The following is a 21,697-nucleotide window of genomic DNA, read 5'->3' as shown; positions in this document are numbered from 1 at the left end:
AGGCACATGGAGAGCTTTTCTACAGTCACAGAAAAGCGTGAAAAGGTTCGTGGCTGAAGCACCCTGCCTCCCAGATCAATGGTGACATCACCTTTTGGCTCCTCGTCAGGGCTCTAACAAGTCCTAGGCACCTGTGTCCTCGAACAGATCTTGACGAAGGGGCTGGTAAGCCCTTGGGTAACGCACCATCGGAAGGATCTTGGGGCCTACCGTGTCTTTTATATTTGAATATTCAAGTATTTGAGTTCTACAAAGATAGGATACCCTCTGAATGGTTCCTACAAGGTTTCCTGTTAATCGGCAGAAACAGGCTTATTTTTTTTTTTTAAGTGCTGAATTTCTGATACCGAATTTAATGACATAACTTAGCGTCACATTTTAGGGTTCCTTGGTGATCATTTTACTTTTTTTTTTTTACCCTACTAGGACTTTGAGGTTGAAATGTTTAAATACTGAAGGAGTTCACAGAAAACTTTATAGTCTTGGGACCACTGACTAGAAATTCAAGAGGGTCTTCACATATTCTTTACCATTGCTGCCCGCTTTTCCAGCAGGAGAATGGGTTGGTCTGAAAGCTCACATCTGTATTTGGAAAGTTAAAACGGGTCACTTTTTGGCCTACGTCCATATGCATTTTGTGGGGCGCAGCGGAATTGGGGAATGCCTCGTCAAGCAGATTTACGTGAGCTCGGTTGGGAATACGCTCACATTGGTGCCACCAGGAACCCTGAGAAAGAGGAGTGGACGTACTGGGAGGAGTACAGCCCGTTCGATCCCGTGTTGGGCAGCTGGAGCCACACCTGGTCGTTCTCCGTGAGCTCGAGCACGGCGCTCCCCGAAGCCTGATCCAGGTAGCCCTTGGTGTATTCGTCGTAGGTGTACATCACAGGGGTGCCGTTCTTATAGAGGCCCACCCAAACGTGGGTGCTTTTCACATGCACGTGGTAGGAGAAATAGTATGTTCCTGGGATCTGGCAGGTGAAGATTCCAGTTCTTGGGTCATAATGCTGTTGCTTGTTATACAAGATCTTATCAAATGGGATGGGAATACCCACGGCCGGGTAAGCTTTGGAGAGGATGACAGTGAACGCAGACATCGGCATTCCTGTTACTCCCTGGTGGGCGCTAACGAAAGGCTGTTGGCCTGCCTTTATGAAGCCCTCAGACGAGGCCGCTTGGCCCGGGGGGCCCGGGGGGCCTGGGGGACCTGGGAGGCCAGGCTCTCCAGCGTGGCCTCTCGGACCCGGAGGCCCTGGTGGCCCAGTGGGACCATTAAGCCCCTTAGTTGCCACGCCAGCTGGGCCAGGGGGACCTGGAATTCCTGGATCCCCTTTAGATCCAGGGAATCCGGGAATGCCTGGCGGCCCAATGGGGCCTCTGGTTCCTGGGATTCCAGGAGCACCTCTTGGACCAGTCTCACCATTGTGTCCAGGCGTTCCCTTAGCGCCTGCCGGGCCCACGGGGCCTGGAAGACCAGGAGACCCTCTGAGTCCAGCATCACCTTTAGGGCCCGGTAACCCTGAGTTTCCCTTAGGACCACTGCTGCCTGGTTCTCCGGGGTACCCCGGTTTTCCATCTAACCCAGAGGAACCCCTTTCTCCCTTTGCCCCAGGGTGTCCTGCAGGCCCCACTGGCCCCATCTCACCTTTAGGGCCTGGAATCCCTTGGTTGCCTGGGATGCCTTTTGGTCCTTGGGGTCCCATATTTCCGGGAGGTCCAGTCAGACCTGGTTCCCCGGGATGACCTGCCGGGCCTTGTTCCCCTTTAGCACCTGGACTTCCTGGAAGGCCAATGGGTCCTCTTTGTCCCTTTAGGCCTGGCAACCCCGGTTTCCCGAAGCCAGGAGCCCCTGGGGACCCAGCTATTCCGGGAGCGCCAGGGTGACCTTTTGTCCCAGGAATCCCTGGCTGGCCTGGGGCTCCTGGGGCTCCTGGCTTCCCAGTGCCTTCTGGTCCTCGTTCCCCGGGAGGACCTTGGGGGCCTGGTGGGCCAGCTGCTCCCCTCTCTCCTGGAAAGCCCCGATCACCTTTGATGCCTGGCTGTCCTGGAAAGCCAGTTTCACCTCTTTTTCCCACTCCAGGTGGGCCCGGGGGTCCCAGGGGACCCTGAGGGCCAGGAGGGCCTCTCTCACCTGGGCGTCCAGGAGCGCCATATCCTGTTTCCCCTTTCTGTCCATGCACACCAGGGACTCCTGGTGCCCCCTTTTCTCCTGGAAAGCCCCTGGGTCCTGGGGCTCCCATAGGTCCCTGTTGTCCAGGTTTTCCTGGAATAGTAATTCCAGCTGGGCCGGGGCTTCCGGGTGGCCCTGGTGGGCCCCGTGGTCCCGGTAAACCAGCTGGTCCAATATCTCCTTTTGGTCCAGATGGTCCTTTCGACCCTGGTTTTCCTGGCAGTCCTGGCAAACCTGGCTTCCCAGTGGCCGATGGTCCCGGTGGGCCAGGCAACCCCGGCTCTCCTTGGGGTCCAGGACTTCCGTGGCCTGGTTTTCCTGGTGGTCCTGATGGCCCTGGGTGCCCTCGAGGTCCAGCGGGGCCTTGTGGACCAGGAATACCTTGCTCTCCTCTTACTGATACACCTAAAAGACATCCCCGATAGAGAGAGAGAGAGAGAGGGAGAGAGAGATGATTAGTAATGACATCACACCATCAACCAGTCCATTTTGGCACACTAGTCTGAAATGGTTTCAGATCATACATTTTAGCGTATTTAAAAACACTGCCAGCGAGGATGGTGTCAAAAGACCACGGCTACCGTGATACTTGCTTTACATTCTATTATCCATGAAAATAAACCAGGCTTGAAGAATTCATCTAGAATAGTGGTACAGTGGAGGTATTTACCCCATTCATATTTGGAAAATCATCTACCTTGAGAGGAAAGGGGAAAAAAGGTATATGACAGGAAAGGAACAAAAAGACAAATGCAGAATAAATGGGAAGACATTTAAGAACTATAGTATTTTTCTCTCAAAAGCTGTCCTATAAGACCTCAGTGAGGGATGCAGTTGATTCTGACGCACATCTGCCCCAGCCCTGCCGAACGCAGTGTAGACTGAGGCTGATCTTTTTCACCCTCAGAACATGCCATGAGCTCCTACGTTCTCCTGCAAGTGACTTAACATTGAAACAGAGAGCGGGTTAGAAGCAATGGGCAAGGTATATAAAATAGTATTGAAACGCTTATCTAAAGCCGTCTTTGGTTAACACACATAGGTACTGTTGATTTCAGAGAGCTGTGGGTTCATGTGTTTTTTTGTTTTTGGGGGGGGTTTTGTGGTTTAATATTTTATTGAGGGGTGAGAGGCAGGGAGAGGTCGGGGGCAGCTACAGCGGCCCCAGCCCCACCAGGGGGAACAGACCTCCCCACCCCCCGCCCCCCTGTGGGTTCATTTGAACCAAATACTTCTACTGATGTTATGTATTCAGTTCAGAAATCACTTATTTGCTGCCTGTGATATAAAAGGACTCTTGGGCACAAGTGTGGGGATGCACAAGACCCATCTTAGAGGAGCTTCAGTCTCAAAGGGAGTAACACAAGGGTCTGTGCATTAAGAAGTGTCCAGTGTCTTGGTTGTAGTCAAAGGCGGGATTTACCGGAACACTCTGGTATTAGGATGTATAATTGGGGGAATATTACCATGTCAGTCTTCAGGCAGCAATCATCATAAGCATCTCTTAGAAGGTACTTTCTTTCTCAGAGAAATTCTTTAATTGCTAGCAAAAATGGTAATAATTGTGATTTAAATGTCTGCAGAATTCATATTAAAACCATGCTCCATTTAATAGATTTCAGGAAGACAGATGAAATCCCTGCGTATCCTACTTAGGTTTTGTTGGAAAATGGTTCTCCGTTACAGTAGTTTTAGCAAATGGCCTAAGTATTGAATGATTTGGTCAAAACCCTGAAAATGACTTATGGCTATGACTTGAGCCACATCTTTTTTGTACAAAAGTGATTAGTGTATTTAAAATTTGTCCAAATCTTTAATGGCTTTAGAAATCAGAATGAATTCTAATTCTATTGGAATTAATATTAAATGAATGGTAAATTGCCTTTGAGAACATATGGGTATAGTTCACAGTTACTATTAATTGTTGGTACATTATTATATTTAAAAAATCTTTCAGGTTAACTGGCATGTAAGGAGTAGTCAGCCAACAGTAGTTGCTAATATTATTCTGTTGGGTAGAGATATTCCTGATATTTAAAATACATTTGGTGACAAATGAAATATAAAATACACAGGAGAATCATTAATAGATATGCTAAAATAGGAAAATCATTTTAGACTGAATATTTGTATTTTATACTAATTAGAGTTATATTTCATTCTGTAAATATTTAAACATATGGAGCTTTATTCACCCATGGATTTTCAATAAGAAAATCTGGAAGTCAGGAAAAAGACTATGAGAAAAATTAATTTATGGAAAAGATCTCAATATACTCATCTACATCATTGATAGATTGACGTTTTAGTGTACATGTATTACATATCTACAGGTTGTAAAGGGTTGTAATATATTACAAATAGAATAGATGAATAAATAGGATATAAAACAGCACATTTTTTTTTCAAATGCAAACTATGTTAGATTGGGGTTTGCCTCAACATCGGGCTCCCTGCATGGAGCCTGCTTCTCCCTCTGCCTGTGTCTCTGCCTCCCTCTCTGTCTCATGAATAAATAAATAAAATCTTTTTTAAAAAAATAGCCAAGATTATGCAGTTAAGTAAGGTGGGAAAATAGAAATATTTTTAACCTTCTACGAGTGGTACATGTGATTTTTAATTCAAGACTGTTTCATATGATCTTAGTAAACTATAAAAAGTCTGAATTTGTGATCATAGAGAGTGTAGCCGGTGATGCATGTCCTAGCATTTCACATTGCCATTCATCACTTCAAGGAAAGTAGTAGTTTTCCTTATATCTCTTATTCTTTCTTTCAGAACTTTCCTTTTTTCTCATATTTTACTTGTATTCTGAAGCATTCAAGAGTTTTCATTACCTGCCCATGTGTTTATTTTTAAACATTAAGCTGCCTTTCATGAAATGTTTTAAATTTCATCTTTCTTTTTAAGGAGATAATTTGCTGAAAAGGATGGTCTCCAGAAGCAGTTTTTATATAAAGTTCATAGCAAATATCCTTAGCATTATTGGCAAAGTAAAACATGTGACTATAATGCAAAAATACTAAGGGAAGGAAATTTGAATCCTGCAATCCATTCAGATGATTCAGGCTAATCCAGTAGACGTTTTACAGGTAGTTTGCGTCAGGTGTCATTCAAATGTGAGATCTAATCATAATCATGGCCCTGCTTTGAGGATCTGTTAGTCGTGTACATACATCCTCTCAGTTCTCTTCACAATATCTGAGAAAGCTGAACAGCTGGGGAATAGACTCAAGAACAAAGCTGAAACGTCTCCAAGGCGGCCCCACCAGTCCTCCCCCAGTGTGAGGAGGTGGAGAAGCCCCAGGAGCACAGCCAACACCTGAGTACCTTACAGTATTAATTCACTTAAACTTCGTACCGGCCCTTTGAGATAGCTGCTGCTGCTTTTAGGAGGGAGGAAACTAAGGCACAGAGAGGACCAGTGACTTACCTGAGGCCCCACAGGTAGTACAAGGCAGTGAAGAGTGTGTACTTGACCAAACCATATAAACCATATAAAAATGTATAAATCATTAGGAAAGCTGGTGCTTCCTTGGCCTATCAAATTTCTTGGAAAGGCATTAGATTTTATTTAATAACTAAGACTCAATCTTGTATATATTTGTGGGCCAGCCGAATCGGTTGTACAAGTAAACAGTGGCGAAGCATTTAGATATCTAAAGCTGCTACTCTCTTTATGTAATTGGCAGTTATTTCTAGTTAAGACATTGTAAGCTTCATTACTTTGTATTGGATTAATATTTTCTAGATTATGGGTAGTTATTTGTGCAAAAGCGTCATTTGAGGGAAGAATTTTCCCCACACAAAAGTTCTTAATGTTCTCCAGGCACATCTATATACTCTGCTCACTATGTAAAGGACACCAATGTTCTTGAGTGGACCTACTTTTTCCATAAATCGTTTTAATATTTTGGGCAAACTCAGGAGTTTGAAAATAATTTAGCACCCAATAGTTAAAAAGCATTTTGCTAAAGAGACCATTAAGATTGTAGAAAGCAGGGATCCCTGGGTGGCGCAGCGGTTTGGCGCCTGCCTTTGGCCTGGGGCGCGATCCCGGAGACCCGGGATCGAATCCCACATCGGGCTCCCGGTGCATGGAGCCTGCTTCTCCCTCTGCCTGTGTCTCTGCCTCTCTCTCTCTCTCTCTCTTTAAGAAAAAGAAAAAAAAAAAAAAAAAGATTGTAGAAAGCAATAACCAGTTAGTTAGTACAGCAAAATATATAAAGTTTACCTTTACTCTTTATGGCATAGGGAATGAAGAACTGTGTCTTGGTGTTGGGTGGTGGTGGGCCTTTTATGCCCGTAGGTGTTTGGTATCGCTCAGCATAAAATTCTCCATGAACCAGGTTCAAGGACATTAGCAGCAAAAGGGCTGTTTGTGGCAGCATGTTCTCAGATGGATTCTGAAAAGGAAAAGAATAATTTCTTGTTAGTGACCTGTTTCATTTGTCTGATGTTGGACAGATGAATTCTTAATTTTATTAACTACCTTTTTTTACTTTGTCCTGTTCTTAATATATTTCATAAACCAGAATTAAAAATTTTTCTTTACATGGATATATGACTTAGTTCTTAGTGGAAACCACATTGCAAGTAATCAAGTAAAACTGAAGTGACTTTTAGAGAAGAAACACAGAAACCACAATTGGATGCCTGTATTAATAACTCAAGATCTTTAACATAGGTTGAAATATCCAGTAGTTTCAAAATAAACTAGGACATGATTTTAGATATGGTTTTATTAGGACTCTTTTTGTATAGACTAACACAGATTAGACTTTCTGAGTACACTTCAGTGGAAACCCATTTTTTTTAAATGACAAAAAAAAAAATTAGTTAATTTATCAAGGCTTCTTCTGAAACAAGCTAACATGGAAGTCAAGCAGAGTGTCAAGTCCTAGACTTACCGGGGTGCTGGGAGTTCCTGGAGGTGGTTTCCTGACAGCTCTCGGAGCCCTCCTGTGTCCAGGTGAGCAGAAGGTACCCTCTCCACGGCTGTCCTGCAGTATTTATACTGTTTCTCCCTTACTTCATGAGGTTGCCCTGAGCTTAAGCTCCTCCCCCGAGAGGTGGAGAGTACTAATTATAGTGGAAAGTTCTATTGGGCAGGCAGACAAGATCAGGTTGGGCTCTCTTTCCTTGTTTTCTTATGGAAAAATAAACTCTTTGTCTTAAATACATATTAATAGTTTTAACCATGCACCATCTTTTTCTGAGATTTTATTTTGAAAGTTATTACTCCGATGTTTAGGTTGGTTCATGATGAGATGACAATACACCCTTTGTATATCTGAAAGGAGATTCTTGTGTTATTTGGTTGAAAATATTTGGTTGTATATAAAAGTAGGAAAGGAAGTCTTTTTTTGGGGGGGGGGGGGAGTGTGGATTTAAACCATCATCTAAATTCTTCACTAAGGACGTAAAGCCAACAATGTGTCCTATTAATGTTCCTAAATTTTTATGCAAATAGCTTACCCCAATTCTTACTTATTTTTGAGCTTGAAAAGAACAATTAAAATGTAGTTATGTTGTTTTATACCTTAGACTTTAGTGTAAGTCCTCAGACATTAATAAGAGAAATTTTAAATATCTTAGTATCTATTTCAGTTTTTACATATTAAATGTTTTAAAGTGTTCAGGCAGAGGCAAGATATCCATGAATTTGACAGTAAAGTTAGCAACATAATTACCCTGAAGGATTTAGATTCTTTATTTACAATACTACAGTATGTTCAGTAAATCGCTTCAAGTTTTATTGCTTAATTTTGGATTTTACTTTAAAGTTGCAGTAGGAGTACAAAAGCCTTAATAACTGATAATGTCATATCATGTCTAATTAAATAAGATTGTTGTGTTCATTTCAGAAGAAAAAAATTCCCCAAACTTTGCTTTCAGCTTTTTAAAAATCCCAGTGGCTTACCTTACAGTTTCCTTCAGGAATCTTGATTCAGCTCAATTAGTAAACATTATCATGGTCATTTTCAATGGTTAGAATTCTTAACAATATCAGGACTCTTAAAGTCAGTTTTCAGGATCGTAAAAAATTTAATGTAACAGAAAGTCAAGAGACCAAATTCTGTATCTTATTTAATTCCATTGTTTTGGAGCTAAATTAAATCAACTGTGCAGGTAAAGTAGGTGAGAAGGAAAATTCTGTAACAGGCATAGATACAACATTTTTAAAACCTCTGCAGAATTAGAGGGGAATGGTTTTGGGACTGATTGATAACTGAAATAATTCAGTGTTTCACCAGTGGATGAAATAAAGGTTTGCTCTTTTTCTTATCCTTTCTCTTCCCTGCATATAATTTTCGGTATTTTTTTAGACTAAGCCTTTATAGAAATGTAAATGGGTAGCTCACCTTACTGATGGCCTTTCTCCTAACTCTTTTATTTTATTTTTTTTAAAGATTTTATTTATACATGAGAGACACACACACATGGGGGCGGGCGGCAGAGACACAGGCAGAGGGAGAAGCAGGCCCCATGCAAGGAGCCTGATGCGGGACTCGATCCCGGGACCCCGGGGTCGTCCTGGGCCAAAGGCAGGCGCTAAACCGCTGAGCCCCCCAGGGATTCCCTAACTCTCTTTTATTTTTTTTTTCCTAACTCTCTCTTTTATTTAAACCTTTCATTGGTGCCATGTATTAAAACCTATAACATCCTATATGTCTATATGAATATTCATAGATACTTATGAAATACGACTTTTATGTCAGTTGAGATTAATAGGAGAATTCAAAAATTTATATTCTAATCATTCTTTCATCATTTGGAGAATGTCTGTGGAACAGCTTTTGTGATTATATCGTGTGCTGTGCTATGTCTGTAAGATCCCACAAAAGATCAGTGAGAGAAATGCCTACCCTCCATCTATTTGTGGCTCATTTGGATAAGATTTTGAAAAAAGCAGGTGAGGTAATGTGGATGCTCTTGAAGGCTAAGCTGTAGAATTTTTTTTGTTTTGTTTTGAATTTGTTTCAAAAGGAATTATTACAAGTACATATTCTAGTATTTTTGTATGTGTGTATGGATACACCCCCACACACCCACACCCTATTTGTTCGTAATTGAGACTGTTCCCCTGTTAGATACCCTTCGTGTGGAAGCACAGAAGAGTAAGTCTCAGCTCCTCACACTGTGCACCTGTGTCGCCCGTTTGCCCACCTGTGGCTACGCTGGCTATTTTCAGAGCTTCGCACCTCAAACTCTCTAGGTGTCTGTTACACAATGAAAAGGTTGGACTCGGTTTCGAAGCTCCTCTCACCTTTAAAATTAGATTATTCTTGTGTTTGAGGTATTTTGCTGTTCCCCATGGTGAGACAGTGGGCTTGGCTCCGCTGAGTATCTATTAGAGACAAAGTCCATACCAGGAGGTCATATGCCTTCTTTTGGGGACATGTAAATACGTGTGGGTATTTGTCAATCTATATTCCCCTGTAACTTTGGAAAATGTGGTGTCTTTGTTGGATAAGGCTTGGACATTCAACCCTTTTCGCAAATAGTATACTTATTTCAGCACAGGGAATCTGAGTGCTGTTTGCTTTGTTAGTCACATTAGGAGCACTGTCTGGTCCAAAACAGATTGTAGAATCAGAATATTTGCTAGCCACACCCCGCCCAATTGTGTATTTAAAACTATTTTTATTCGGGGAGTTTACTTGTAGCTGTTTGAACCAACTCATCTGTGGCTTTCTGATGAAAACCTATTCCACTTAAAGCAGAAAGCCACGCTCTTGAAACTCAGTAACCTAAGTGAATTTTTACAATATCAAGTATGAATTTTTTTTTGCACATCTGCCATTTAGCTGCTCTGAGCTTCCCTATTCACTTTCACTACCCAGGGTCAGTCATTAATTCACCGAATTCTTTTTGAGTACCTCTGTGTGTCCAGCATGGGGATGAAAAGTGGGTGAATAATGTGCAGCCCCCACCCTTTCTGGGTTTGAATAGTGGTCCGCTGTCCGCCCCCACCCCGTCCTGCTGTCCTGAGGAACAGGACACAACCCTTCAGTCCTCCAGGTTCGGTGACATAGTAGTAGTTCAGAGACTCTGTTGTGCAAAAGCTCTTCAGGTGATCATGATGGACGCCTAAGTTGGAATGTCTTGGTCTGATACCGGTGTTCTGTTACCAGCTTGTTAATGCTACCTACATAATTTTTTGGTGGTTTTGTGCATATAGTTTTTAACTTTATTGTAGAAAATTTTAGTCTTATTTAGAAGTAGAAATTAGGGGCAGCCTGGGTGGCTCCCCGGTTTAGCACTGCTTTTAGCCCAGGGTGTGATCCTGGAGACCTGGGATCGAATCCCGCGTCAGGCTCCCTGCATGGAGCCTGCTTCTCCCTCTGCCTGTGTCTCTGCCTCTCTCTCTCTCTCTCTCTCTCTCTCTCATGAATAAATAAATAAAATCTTAAAAAAAAAAAAGTAGAGATTAGGTATAGGGAGGGCCTAGGTACCCCTCACCCCATTTAAACTAATTTCAACTCCCTGTCACTCAGCTCTTCCATTCACCATACCTCAAAATTGTAGACAAATATACATGGTCTCAGTTCACCTGTAAATATTTCAGTACACTGAAATGAGTCATTTTTCTCTAAAACAAAATCTTCATCATACCTAAAAAATCAACCATTGCTTAATATTATCAAATCTTTTACTCCATGTTCAGATTTTCCCAGTTATCTTAATGTATGTACACACATATATGTCTATATGTAAGTGCATACATATTTACACATGAACATGTATAGAAACATACCCACATATGTGTAGTGTGTGCATATATGTACATATATGTTTTTATTGATCCGTGTACTGTTTGTTCAAATTCGGTTCATGAATTATCCCTAATTTATATGTTCCTGTTAATGTCATTTTTGTCCTCATGTCTCTTTCTTTTTTTTTAAGATGTTATTTATTCATGAGAGACGCAGAGAGAGAGAGGCAGAGACACAGGCAGAGGGAGAAGCAGCCTCCATGCAGGGAGCCCGACGCAGGACTCGATCCCGGGTCCCCAGGGTCACGCCCCAGGCCGAAGGCGGCGCTAAACTGCTGGGCCACCGGGGCTGCCCTCTTCATGTCTCTTTATTTCCTTTGTAGTCTATTCGTTGAAAAACGGGGTCATCTGTTCTGTACAATGTCCCACAATTTGGATTTTATTGTCACTTAAAATACTTTTCTGTACCCTGTATTTCCTGTAGATTGGTAGTTAGAGCTAGAGGTTTGATCTCCTTCAGGTTTGAGACTCACACTCACACACACACACACAAATACTTTTTTCAGTGAGTGCACTTCATAGACCGTGGTATGTGGTGTGCTTCCCTCAGGAGGCCCTTCCACTGCTGGTTGTCTCTTGTTTTGTGGTGTTGCTAGGCCTGCATCATTACCTAGATCCATTATTTCATTGGAGGTTACAAAAGGGTGGTATTTGAATTCTGTCGTTCTTCCTCTGTTCATTAGCTAGAATACTTCCATAAAGAGAAACACTCCTTCATTAACTACTTGGTTACCTCCAGGTGCAGAGAAAAAGGCAGGAGAAGTGCCTTATCAGTGTGCGACCTAATAAGCTTGTTTTTCCAGCATCCTCCGGAGGTGACCCCACGAGGTGTTTGAGTATCATCATACACTCATGGATTTAAATATTGTATGTGTTTAAAATCCAAGGCAGTTATTATTCTTATTATTGCTCAGATTTGCCCCCGTCTTTGGTTAGCAATATACTGACCGATATACTACACTAAAATTCCCAATTCTCATGACAGTAACAGAGTTATTCGTTTGCTTTGTTCCATAACACTCACAGTTTCTCAGTAACAAAACCAACATTCGCACCACATTATTGAAAAGAGTCTAAAATTATTTTTGCTGTTCTTTTAGTATTTCTACTAAAGCTATATAGTCAAATTACTATGCTTTAGAGTCAAAACAGCTCTTCATGTTACCCAGTTTACTGTTAGGTTTATTTGTTTCGTCTTGCTTTCAACTTTTAGAAGTATTCTTTTTAAATTTAATTTTGTCTTATACTCTCCTAAAATACTTACGTTTCCAATGGTATGCTGATAAATGTTAAACAACTGGCTTGGGGACTCGGAGCTATGTTTGCTGATACCCATGATGTAAAGACTCCCACCATGGCCAGTTTCAGGCCACCAAGGCAAAGACAAGTGGCTCACAAAATACCTGAACATTTATCAAGAACCAGTACAATCCAGCCTCAGTATATATTGCATATTTCTCAAGTCAAATTTATAAAGCCAGGAATATTCGGAGAAGCCTGGCTTCTATTACTGATCTCTCCACCCCGTTTTTACTCTCTTTCTATAATCTTTTTTTATTCTTTTAAATCTTATTTATTTATTGATGATAGACATAGAGAGAGAAAGGCAGAGACACAGGCAGAGGGAGAAGCAGGCTCCATGCCGGGAGCCTGACTACCCAGGGATCCCCTATAATCTTTTTTTTTTTTAAATCTGACTTGGTTTATTCTTTTATTATTTTTTAAAATAGATATTCATTCATATCCCCTTCCAGTTTCTTAGATAAATGGCATCATAAAATACATACTATATGCTACCACTTTTTAATGTAATAGTTTGTCTTGGAGACCCTCACATAGCATTAGGTAAAGGGTGGCCCACATTTCCTTTTTACAGCTGCATAGTGCTCCAGTGTGTGGAGTACTAAACTATGTACTAAAGCTCCATAGTTTTACACACATGTCCCTGTGGTGGACGTGTGTTATTTCCTCTTTCACTAATACAAATATTTCTACAGTGAATTATTTTGTATGTGTGTATTTTTTGGCCAGAATATCTTTGGCAGAGATTTTTAGAACTGGGAATTACAGGTCAAAAGGTAAACTCATGTGTAATTTTGTGACATACCATTGAACCCCCCTCATAGGTCATGTGTCATTTTGCATTTCCACCAGCAAAATAGGAGAATGCTTGTTTCCTCACGGCCTCACCAACAGGATAGGTTGTTTAGACTTTGTTGAATTTTTATATTTTTGCCCATTTTGGAGCTGAAAACTGGAATCTTGATCTCGGGGTACTTTTGATTCCTCTCACTGAGCATATGGTTGGGCATCTTTTCCTGTAGTTAAGACCATACTTCCAGCTCGATCTTCCTGGAAGTGTTCTCTGTCTTAGGAACATAAACCTCTTTTCTGTGATACAGTTTACACATATCCTTCCCAGTTTGTCCTTTGGTTTTTTTTGCTTATGTTTTTTTAACATTTGAAATTTTCTTTTAAGACCTGTACACTTTTAAGTCAGAATATTATTGTTCTTTCATAGACTCAGAGGTGTAAGGAACATGAGAGGTCATCTAGATCAATCATCTTATTCTTCACATGAGGAAACTGGCTCCTGTGCTAGGATGTCTCCTTCCCTAATGTTCAATTGAGTTAAATTTCTGAAATGAAGAGCTGTTGTCGAGAGAACCCATTGAAAGAAAATGCCACCGACTAAGCTAATATGCTCATTTCCTTACCCAAGCAGGACACTGATTTTCCTGAGTCCCTAATTCTTCAGTATTTTAGCAGGGGAGCTGGGAAAGGTTCCCAGAAGTGTCATGAGGGCACTTAGAGACCCACAACATCCACCACCTCACTGTACCTCATTCCTCTTGAAAATAATTTAAAAGAACATTCGTAGGTGCTATTACAGAGCCCAGGAGCTAAAAATGCCCTATTTGTGTAAATAGTCTAATGTGGCTTAGTGGTTAGATACCTGCTGAAGGCTTGAAAGGAGAAATTCATGCATAAAAACAGGTGTTTATGAAATCCCTGAAACTTCAGGCCAGGTCAAGAAAAACAGAGTCATTTAAGAAGTTTGAACAAGGGTTTTATATTCTATTTTCTATTACATATAAATGGCTATATTACTTAAAGAACTCATGGTTCTGTGCCACACATGCTTCATGACATCACCATCTTTCCATAGTAACCTGCTGAATTTAAAAAAAAAAAAACAGAGCTTCGTGGCTCCTTGACCTCCGATCTTCTTGGCCACCCAAGAGACTCTCAGCTATTCAAACATGTTCTACTCTATTTATGAGTTCAGCTTCACGTGCAGTCTCTGCTAAGTTGGAAGGAGAAATTAGGCAGAAAGTTAAAGTGTAGAAAATTAAAATTTCAATTGGGGAAGACACTTTCTATTTGAATCTTTTTACTCCCCTGCTTATTATCATACTTTGAACAACTCCACAGTCACCACGTACCTGTAAATACAAAGTACTTGGAGGTACCCGAGTACCTACAGGTGCAAAGTACTTGGAGGGTACCGAGTGCCTACAGGTACAAAGCAAGGTATTTGCAAGTGGCAGCACAGACCATCGAGAACCCCACCCTCACTGTTGCTCATGCAGCTCTTTAACTTACCTGTAACAATTGAAATACACTCCAGATTTTTCAGTTTAGGTACTGCTGGGCCCTATTGTACTTAGCCTTTGAGCAGATAACTTTGTTCCGTGGGCGGCAGGCCTCTGCCCCTAACTGTGAGCTGGTGCTAAGGGACCCGTCTTCCTGCCATCTCTGGCCCATCGGTTGCCCTGGCCAGGTCACCTGGCCTTCTTGCCCCTGGTTTCCTCATCCGTAAAAGCCCAAACATCTGCTTACTTGCTTTCAGATTTTCAAGGTAATCACTGTTTAGAGAAAATGTAGGAAATAGAAAGTAAAAAAAAACGTGTACACTGTAGAGATATAATGACTGTTAATAGTGGTGTTTTCCCCCCAGTGACCTTTTTGAAGCTAAAACTCCAATTATCTTTAATCACCTGTAAGTCAAAATAACTCCTGCCACTTCTGATGGACAGTAAGGCTGAAATGTAGAATGCTACAGTCCTATCCTGTTTTGGTTGTTTTTAATATTTGGTTTAAATTCAATTTGCCACCATACAGTGTAACACCCAGTGTTCATCCCATCAGGTGCCCTCCTCGGTGCCCGTCACCCCATCCCTATCCTGTTTTCGCTATTTCTCTTAGGAAACTTGGAAGGAGAGTTAAGATATATGTGGAGTGGTGGATAGTGCCTGAGAATGATCAACAGGTGTGAGCGATGATGATGTCAAAGAAGTAATTGTCTCTCATTACCTGGGACCCTTTGTAGCGTCACTCTTCTCAAGTGTTCGCCAAACTTTTTTTGAGCCTCTGCTGTGTCGCATTTGCTAGGTTAGGTTCTGCTGCTACTGATGCCCTTAGTCTCCTGGGGAGGCAGATAGCAAACACAGCCTCTCACGGCCATTGCTTAGGCTTCTTTTAGAATCTAGAATACACAGATTTGGGCGTGAAAGGAAATCCAGGTGCGGATCGTCACACAGCGTGCTCTCATCACACTCCGTACTCCTTTCTGAACGTCACTCCAGGACTATTGGTCATTTATCATTGAAACTTCATCTGAGGGATCCCTGGGTGGCGCAGCGGTTTGGCATCTGCCTTTGGCCCAGGGCGCGATCCTGGAGACCCGGGATCGAATCCCACGTCGGGCTCCCGGTGCATGGAGCCTGCTTCTCCCTCTGCCTGTGTCTCTGCGCCTCTCTCTCTCTCTCTCTCTCTGACTACCATGAATACATAAATAAAATCTTAAAAAAAAAATCCATCTGAACAGGAAGTACCTGGTACAGAGCATGAACTTCATAAATATTTGTAGGATGGGGGCACCTGGGTGGCTCCGTGGTGGAGCATCTGCCTTCAGCCCAGGGCGTGACCCCGGGGTCCCGGGATCGAGTCCTCATCGGGCTCCCTGCATGGAGCCTGCTTCTCCCTCTGCCTGGGTCTCTGCCTCTCTCTCTCTGTGTCTCTCATGAATAAATAAATAAAACCCTTAAAAAAAGAACGAGAAAAGGGTTTTTTCGCTATGCTTCAGATGCTACTGCAGCTTGTGGATCAATATACCATCCCTGGTCGTGTTTTTAAAAACATTTTTACCTGCTAAACCAAGATGTCTTCTATAAAGCGATGCCTGCAGTACGTGCAAGTTCGTGTGCAAAACCAGATGCCTTTTAGGGTTGTGAAATGTGTCAGGCAGTGTCCGGCTGAGTAGCTAACCTATCTTAAGTTCTTCCCGGGTGCTCAGAGGTACAATTCGAAGCACTTTTCATATCTTTATTTCACGAAAATAGGTGACAGTACCCCATCTTTAGACATGAAGAATTGAGGTCCTGAGAAGCATCCTAGCCAACATCACATAGTAGGTTATGGTAGTTACAGTGTTCTGTGGCTCTATGGTAAGGATTTAGGTGGGATCCAATGTAATTCTGAGCATATGACTTTAATTCGGACTATTTAACTTAATTGTGTGCAAGTATGATTCCACTACAATCATCCTCTCAAATTGGTGGAAACGTTTTTTCATTAATTCAGATTTTGCTAATTAAAAAAGAAACTGCAATGAGTGCTGATGGTGCTTATCCTGAAGAAATGTCAGTATGCTTAATTCATAGCACATCATAGCCTCTTACAATGACTGAAAGGAGGGTGAGTTTACTAAAAAATTCTCAATGTTTTGGGAGACATTTGACTTCTTATAATTTTTTAATTCTAACAATGGATAAACTGTAGTAAAAGTTAAAAGATAATTTGTTCTAAAAAAAGAGATCCCATTTAAGAAACCTTTATGTGGGGTTCTCAGCTTGCTTCAGAGAGTTCGAAGGTTTTTTTGTTTTTTGTTTTTAAAAGCTGCTTATGAATGGATTTATAATTTGAACTCTCTTGCTAGTGTGTCTTAGTAAACTTTCAGCTGCTTTTTCAAATGCTAGTATTTCTTTAGAAACTCAGTTTTGAGCTAATGATTGATTCCTGTGTTTAAATCACTCCTGCCCTGCAAATGGAAAATCTGGCACCAGAAACCTTAAAGACACTTACAATTTAGTATTATCTCGTATCGAACTGGGACTGGCACACTATCAAAGAATCCTTTTTCCTCCAAATTTAGGTAAGTTCAGCAGTATGTATAATATTGAAAGTTGTGTTCCAATGTAAAGCTTCATTGGTGTAACACCACCTCTTAGCTTTGAGATCATTGCAATTTCATTAGTTAGAATTAGTTTTTAGACATAATTTATAAGTGGAGTTGATCAGGTTGGCATTAGAATCTATATTGGATTTTGCAAGAAGTGCTACTGACTTACAAATGCTAATGAGGTACACAGATCTAGAATTTCATTTTTGGATCCCCATTTTTATAGAATTTTATAATTAGCACAAGTTAAAAATGACAAAGAATATTTATTTTAGAGAGAGATAGGGAAGAGGGCAGAGGGAGAGGGGAAGAGAGAATCTCACCCAGACTCTGCACTGAGCGCAGAGCCTGACATGGGGCTCGATCTCACGACCCTGAGATCGTGACCTGAACCAAAACCAAGTCAGAGGCTTAACCGACTGAGCCACCCAGGTGCCCCAGGATTGTTCTTGATTGCAGGTTTGATGTTTAAGAGAATGAGAATAGCTACTTGGATATTTTCCATTTTGTCTCCAGTCCTGCTTTTGGTTATTTTCCCTAAGCCATGGTTTCTCACATTGGTAAATAATGCTTTTTGATTTTGCAACCAGTAGCGTTTATATAATTGTAGCCAAGAAAAGCCTAAAAGCTTAATTTGGGAAAAGGCATATTGATCATATATGACATAAAATAGTAAGTCACAAAAGACAGATGTATGTTTCTAGTATATAGCACAACTATAAAAAATGCAGATGTAATGAGAAAAGAATTATTTGACAAAATATTAGTAGGAGAATTTAGGGGGTAAAACTGACCTTACTTATTACCAAATGTATGTTTTAGGGGGTGAAAGCTCTCAATCTATTAAGTAGCAGTTTGTGGGTAATTAAGTTACAGGCTCAGAATTCTATGTTATTTGGTGCAGATGTTAAACTCGTATAGATTTTAGGTGATAAAAGTACTATGTTTAGGCTCAGTTGGGTTAAGCACTGGACTGTTGATTTCAGCTCAGGTCATGAGCTCAGGGTCATGGGATCAAGCCCCAGGTGGGGCTCTGCACTTAGCGGAGAGTCTGCTTGCGATTCTCCCCCTTTCCCTTTGCCAGCGCCCCCCAGCGCCTGTGCACACACACCCCCTCTAAAATAAATAAGCTGTAAAAAATTAACATTCTAAAAAATAATAAAATAAAATTATTATATTTAAAGGATTCTATTTAAAAGCTGACCTCACTATAATATTGAAAAATATTGTATTTGAAAACCATTTATTCTTAGATCTTATGTTACCCTTAGTATTGATACAAAAATTCCTGGACATTCTCATGCCTATTATATGCTATAGTGTAACAGTATTGAACTGCTTTTAAAGCGCACTTGACTGTGTTAATGCAATGGTAGTAAATTTATAAGAATTTTAAAAAACATCTCAGCTGACGATAAAGAGCACTTCCATATTTTTAAATTTAACTTTATAGCACTTTAGGGCCCTATTTTTCAATTGAGATGTGTACATGGGAGCCACGTATATGAGCCATGTGGTTCTTTAGCCATTTCTTGACTTGGGAGGAAAGAAGGAAATAAGAATTAGACTTTGTTTTGCTTAAGAGACTTATAAATATTGTTGTCTTCTTCCATTTATATAAAGGTTACCTGCCTGTGAGACCCTAGGAAAGCACTGGAGTCTTCTCTTGGTCACTTTTAAATGTCATTCTGTGATTATCACTGTAATTAGATCTGATTCGACTTTGTCTTCCTATTGGGTTTGTATTCATTGACACATCTTCTCAGTGTTGGGTACTTTGCTTTTCTCATTTGACTCCCAAGAACCTCGTATGACAGATGTCAGCCTTATGTTGTGTGTAAGGAGACCGAAGCCCGAGAGGAGTTCCAGAGGGTCAGTAAACCAGTAGGTGCAGAGCAGAGTCTGGATGCCGGGTTCAGAGGCTACAGTGGCATTTTCCACAAGAGCATGCATCCAGGTATTTTCAAATACTCTTCTTTTGAGGCACCCAGGTGGCTCAGTCGGTTAAGCATCTGCCTTCGGCTCCAGTCACGGTCCCGGGTCCCGGGATCGAGCCCTGCATCGGGCTCCCTGCGCCGCAGGGAGTCTGCGTCTCCCTCTCCCCATTCCCTCTGCTTGTACTCTCCCTCTGTCTCTCTGTCAAATAAGTAAACACAATCTTTAAAAAAAATAATAAATACTCTTCCTTTGTTTAATTTTCTGTGATTGTTACTTAAATCAGTCAACTCTTGCCCAGGTTCCGCGCCTTATAAACTGTAGCTGAAACGCTAACCTAGCAGTTCATATGGCTAATAGAGTAGAAGCAACTCCTTTGCTCTTCTGGCCACGTTGTGCCTCTTCCCTCCTCTGCCATCATTGCTTTCCACTGTTTTGAGAACAAAGACCCCTTTTTTCAGTGTATACAACTAAGGAAGCTTTGATACATACATAGTATACATGACTTTCTTATACAGAAGCAATAATACTAACACAGCGAACATACAGACATCTGCTGCCCCCTGAAGAAACACCCATTACTACTGCTTTTTTTAAAAGATTTTATTTATTTATTTATTTATTTATTTATTTATTTATTTATTTGAGACAGATTGAGAGAGAAAGAGCCCAGAAGGAGAGGGAGAAGCAGGGGCCTCCCCCTGAGCAGGAGGCTCCATCTGATGTGGGGCTCGATCCCAGGACCCCAAGATCATGACTTGATGCTTAGCCAATTGAGCAACCCAGGCAGCCCCATGACTCCTGCTTTCCTGCATCCCCCGTGTAGGGAACTCTGCAGAATTGTGCGTCTGTCATTCCCTGTCTTCTTCGGAAATCTATCCTCCCACATCCCATGCCCCAAAAACACACATATACATATCCCACAATAATTTTTGTCACATGTTTTCAAAGTATATTTAAAGGTATTACACTGTGTGTGTACTTTCACAACTTGTTTGATATGACGTTACGTTTTTGAGATCCATCCATATTAACGTGTGTAGCTGTTATTCATTTTTCACGGTGACATACGTATTCCCGTTATGAGTAATCAGAATTTATTTTTGTTCATTTGATGATGGATATTTTAGCTAAGTTTTATTTCTTTGCTATTAAAATAATGCTGCTTTAAACATTCTTATACATGGTCCCTGGCTACCCACCAAAGAATTTTTCTTGTGACTATTACCCAGGAATGGCATACTGAATATATATATTTTCTGTTCCACTGGCAAATGCCAAATTGTTTGCTAAAGCCATTTTATGTTTTACCAGCAGGGCATGAGTTACAACCACCTGGTATTATTTAAATTTTAAAGGTTGCCAATCAGTAGTTGTAAAATTCCATCTCATTAGATTTTTATTTGTATATTCCAGATTTCTAAGGAGGGTAAGAATAGTTCCATGTATTGGTTGGTTGTATTTTCTCTCAATGCCTCTTTATACCTTTGCTCATTTTTTAATCAGCTTATCTTTTATTATTATTGTTTTTTAACATTCCTTACATATTTTAGATATTAATTTTCATTAGTTATATGTGTTGTGGATATATGGCACCTTTTGTGTTATCTGAAGCTATCATCTAGCCAAAAAAGGACTATTTTTAAAATGACTCCTTGAGACCCAATAAGTTCTCTTCTTTTTTTTTTTAAGAGGAAGGTTTTTTTTTTTCTTTTTTTTTTTTTATGATAGTCACAGAGAGAGAGAGAGAGAGAGAGAGAGAGAGGCAGAGACACAGGCAGAGGGAGAAGCAGGCTCCATGCACCGGGAGCGCGATGTAGGATTCGATCCCGGGTCTCCAGGATCGCGCCCTGGGCCAAAGGCAGGCGCCAAACCTCTGCACCACCCAGGGATCCCCCAATAAGTTCTTATATTACCCTTTTCCCAACTTACCAGTGGGACTTCAAGCTCTTATTTATTCAGGATTTGACATCTCTGTGAAAGATGGTGGAGAAAAAAAATTTTTTTTTCGATGAATTTTCTTTCTCTAAAAGACCATTCCTTTTTATAGAATTTGCAATTCTAACATAACTTGTAAAGGTTCTGTATAAATCACTAACAGAAGTTTATATTCAACATTTGAAGTCAAGTAAAAGGTATATTTCTCCTTGTGCAATAGTAACTAGCATCACATTCTCTGGATGGGAGTCCTGATTATTTCAGTGAGTGTGTTTCTGAGAAAAACACTGTACATGTGAGATGTTTCTAGCCTAGAAAATGTATAAGAATTACTTTTTCAGGAAAATATTCAAGTTACTTGGATGAAAACTCAAAAAAGATTTGTTACCTCTAATTTTCATTTAATAGCTGATTTGTAGTACATGATACAAATGGAATTGATGCTATTGATGGCATTATTATATTTTACTTTTACATTTGCACAACTTTTTGTGGGGGCTAAATGGATACCATTTCTAAAATATGAAACTAATATTCACAGGTGTTCTATTTTATGTTTAGAATTTGTAGAACCAATTTTAGTAATTTAATTTTAAAAGCAAGAATATTGCAAACTTTGTTTTATTAATACCATTTTGGGGTTTTTTTAACCTGAAAAAAAAGAAACCTGGCATATTCTTAGAAGAAAGTA

The 21,697-nt window shown here is 40.8% G+C and overlaps 2 protein-coding genes and 1 long non-coding RNA gene across 4 annotated transcripts in view; 2 read left to right on the top strand and 1 right to left on the bottom strand.

The window, feature by feature from the left end:
* The window catches only part of NT5DC1 (5'-nucleotidase domain containing 1), a 119,463-nt gene that overhangs the window by 13,485 nt on the left and 84,281 nt on the right, over positions 1-21,697 (top strand). The window lies entirely within an intron of this gene.
* On the bottom strand, positions 275-7,300 carry COL10A1 (collagen type X alpha 1 chain). Its single transcript, XM_077902687.1, has 3 exons — positions 7,081-7,300; positions 6,405-6,576; positions 275-2,575 (listed from the first exon to the last, which is right to left on the bottom strand). Exons 2-3 carry the CDS (start codon positions 6,559-6,561, stop codon positions 705-707), a joined length of 2,028 nt encoding a protein of 675 aa, XP_077758813.1. The 5' UTR covers positions 6,562-6,576; positions 7,081-7,300; the 3' UTR covers positions 275-704.
* Positions 7,019-20,786, top strand: LOC144316945 (uncharacterized). The gene is made up of 3 exons (XR_013382766.1): positions 7,019-7,142; positions 17,018-17,106; positions 18,936-20,786. It is a non-coding gene; the product is annotated as an uncharacterized LOC144316945 (long non-coding RNA).

This window comes from Canis aureus, chromosome 7, assembly GCF_053574225.1.
Source record: "Canis aureus isolate CA01 chromosome 7, VMU_Caureus_v.1.0, whole genome shotgun sequence".
Taxonomy (NCBI): Eukaryota; Metazoa; Chordata; class Mammalia; order Carnivora; family Canidae; genus Canis; species Canis aureus.
Note: the sequence above shows the minus strand (reverse complement) of the source record. Positions and strands in the feature narration are given on the sequence as shown.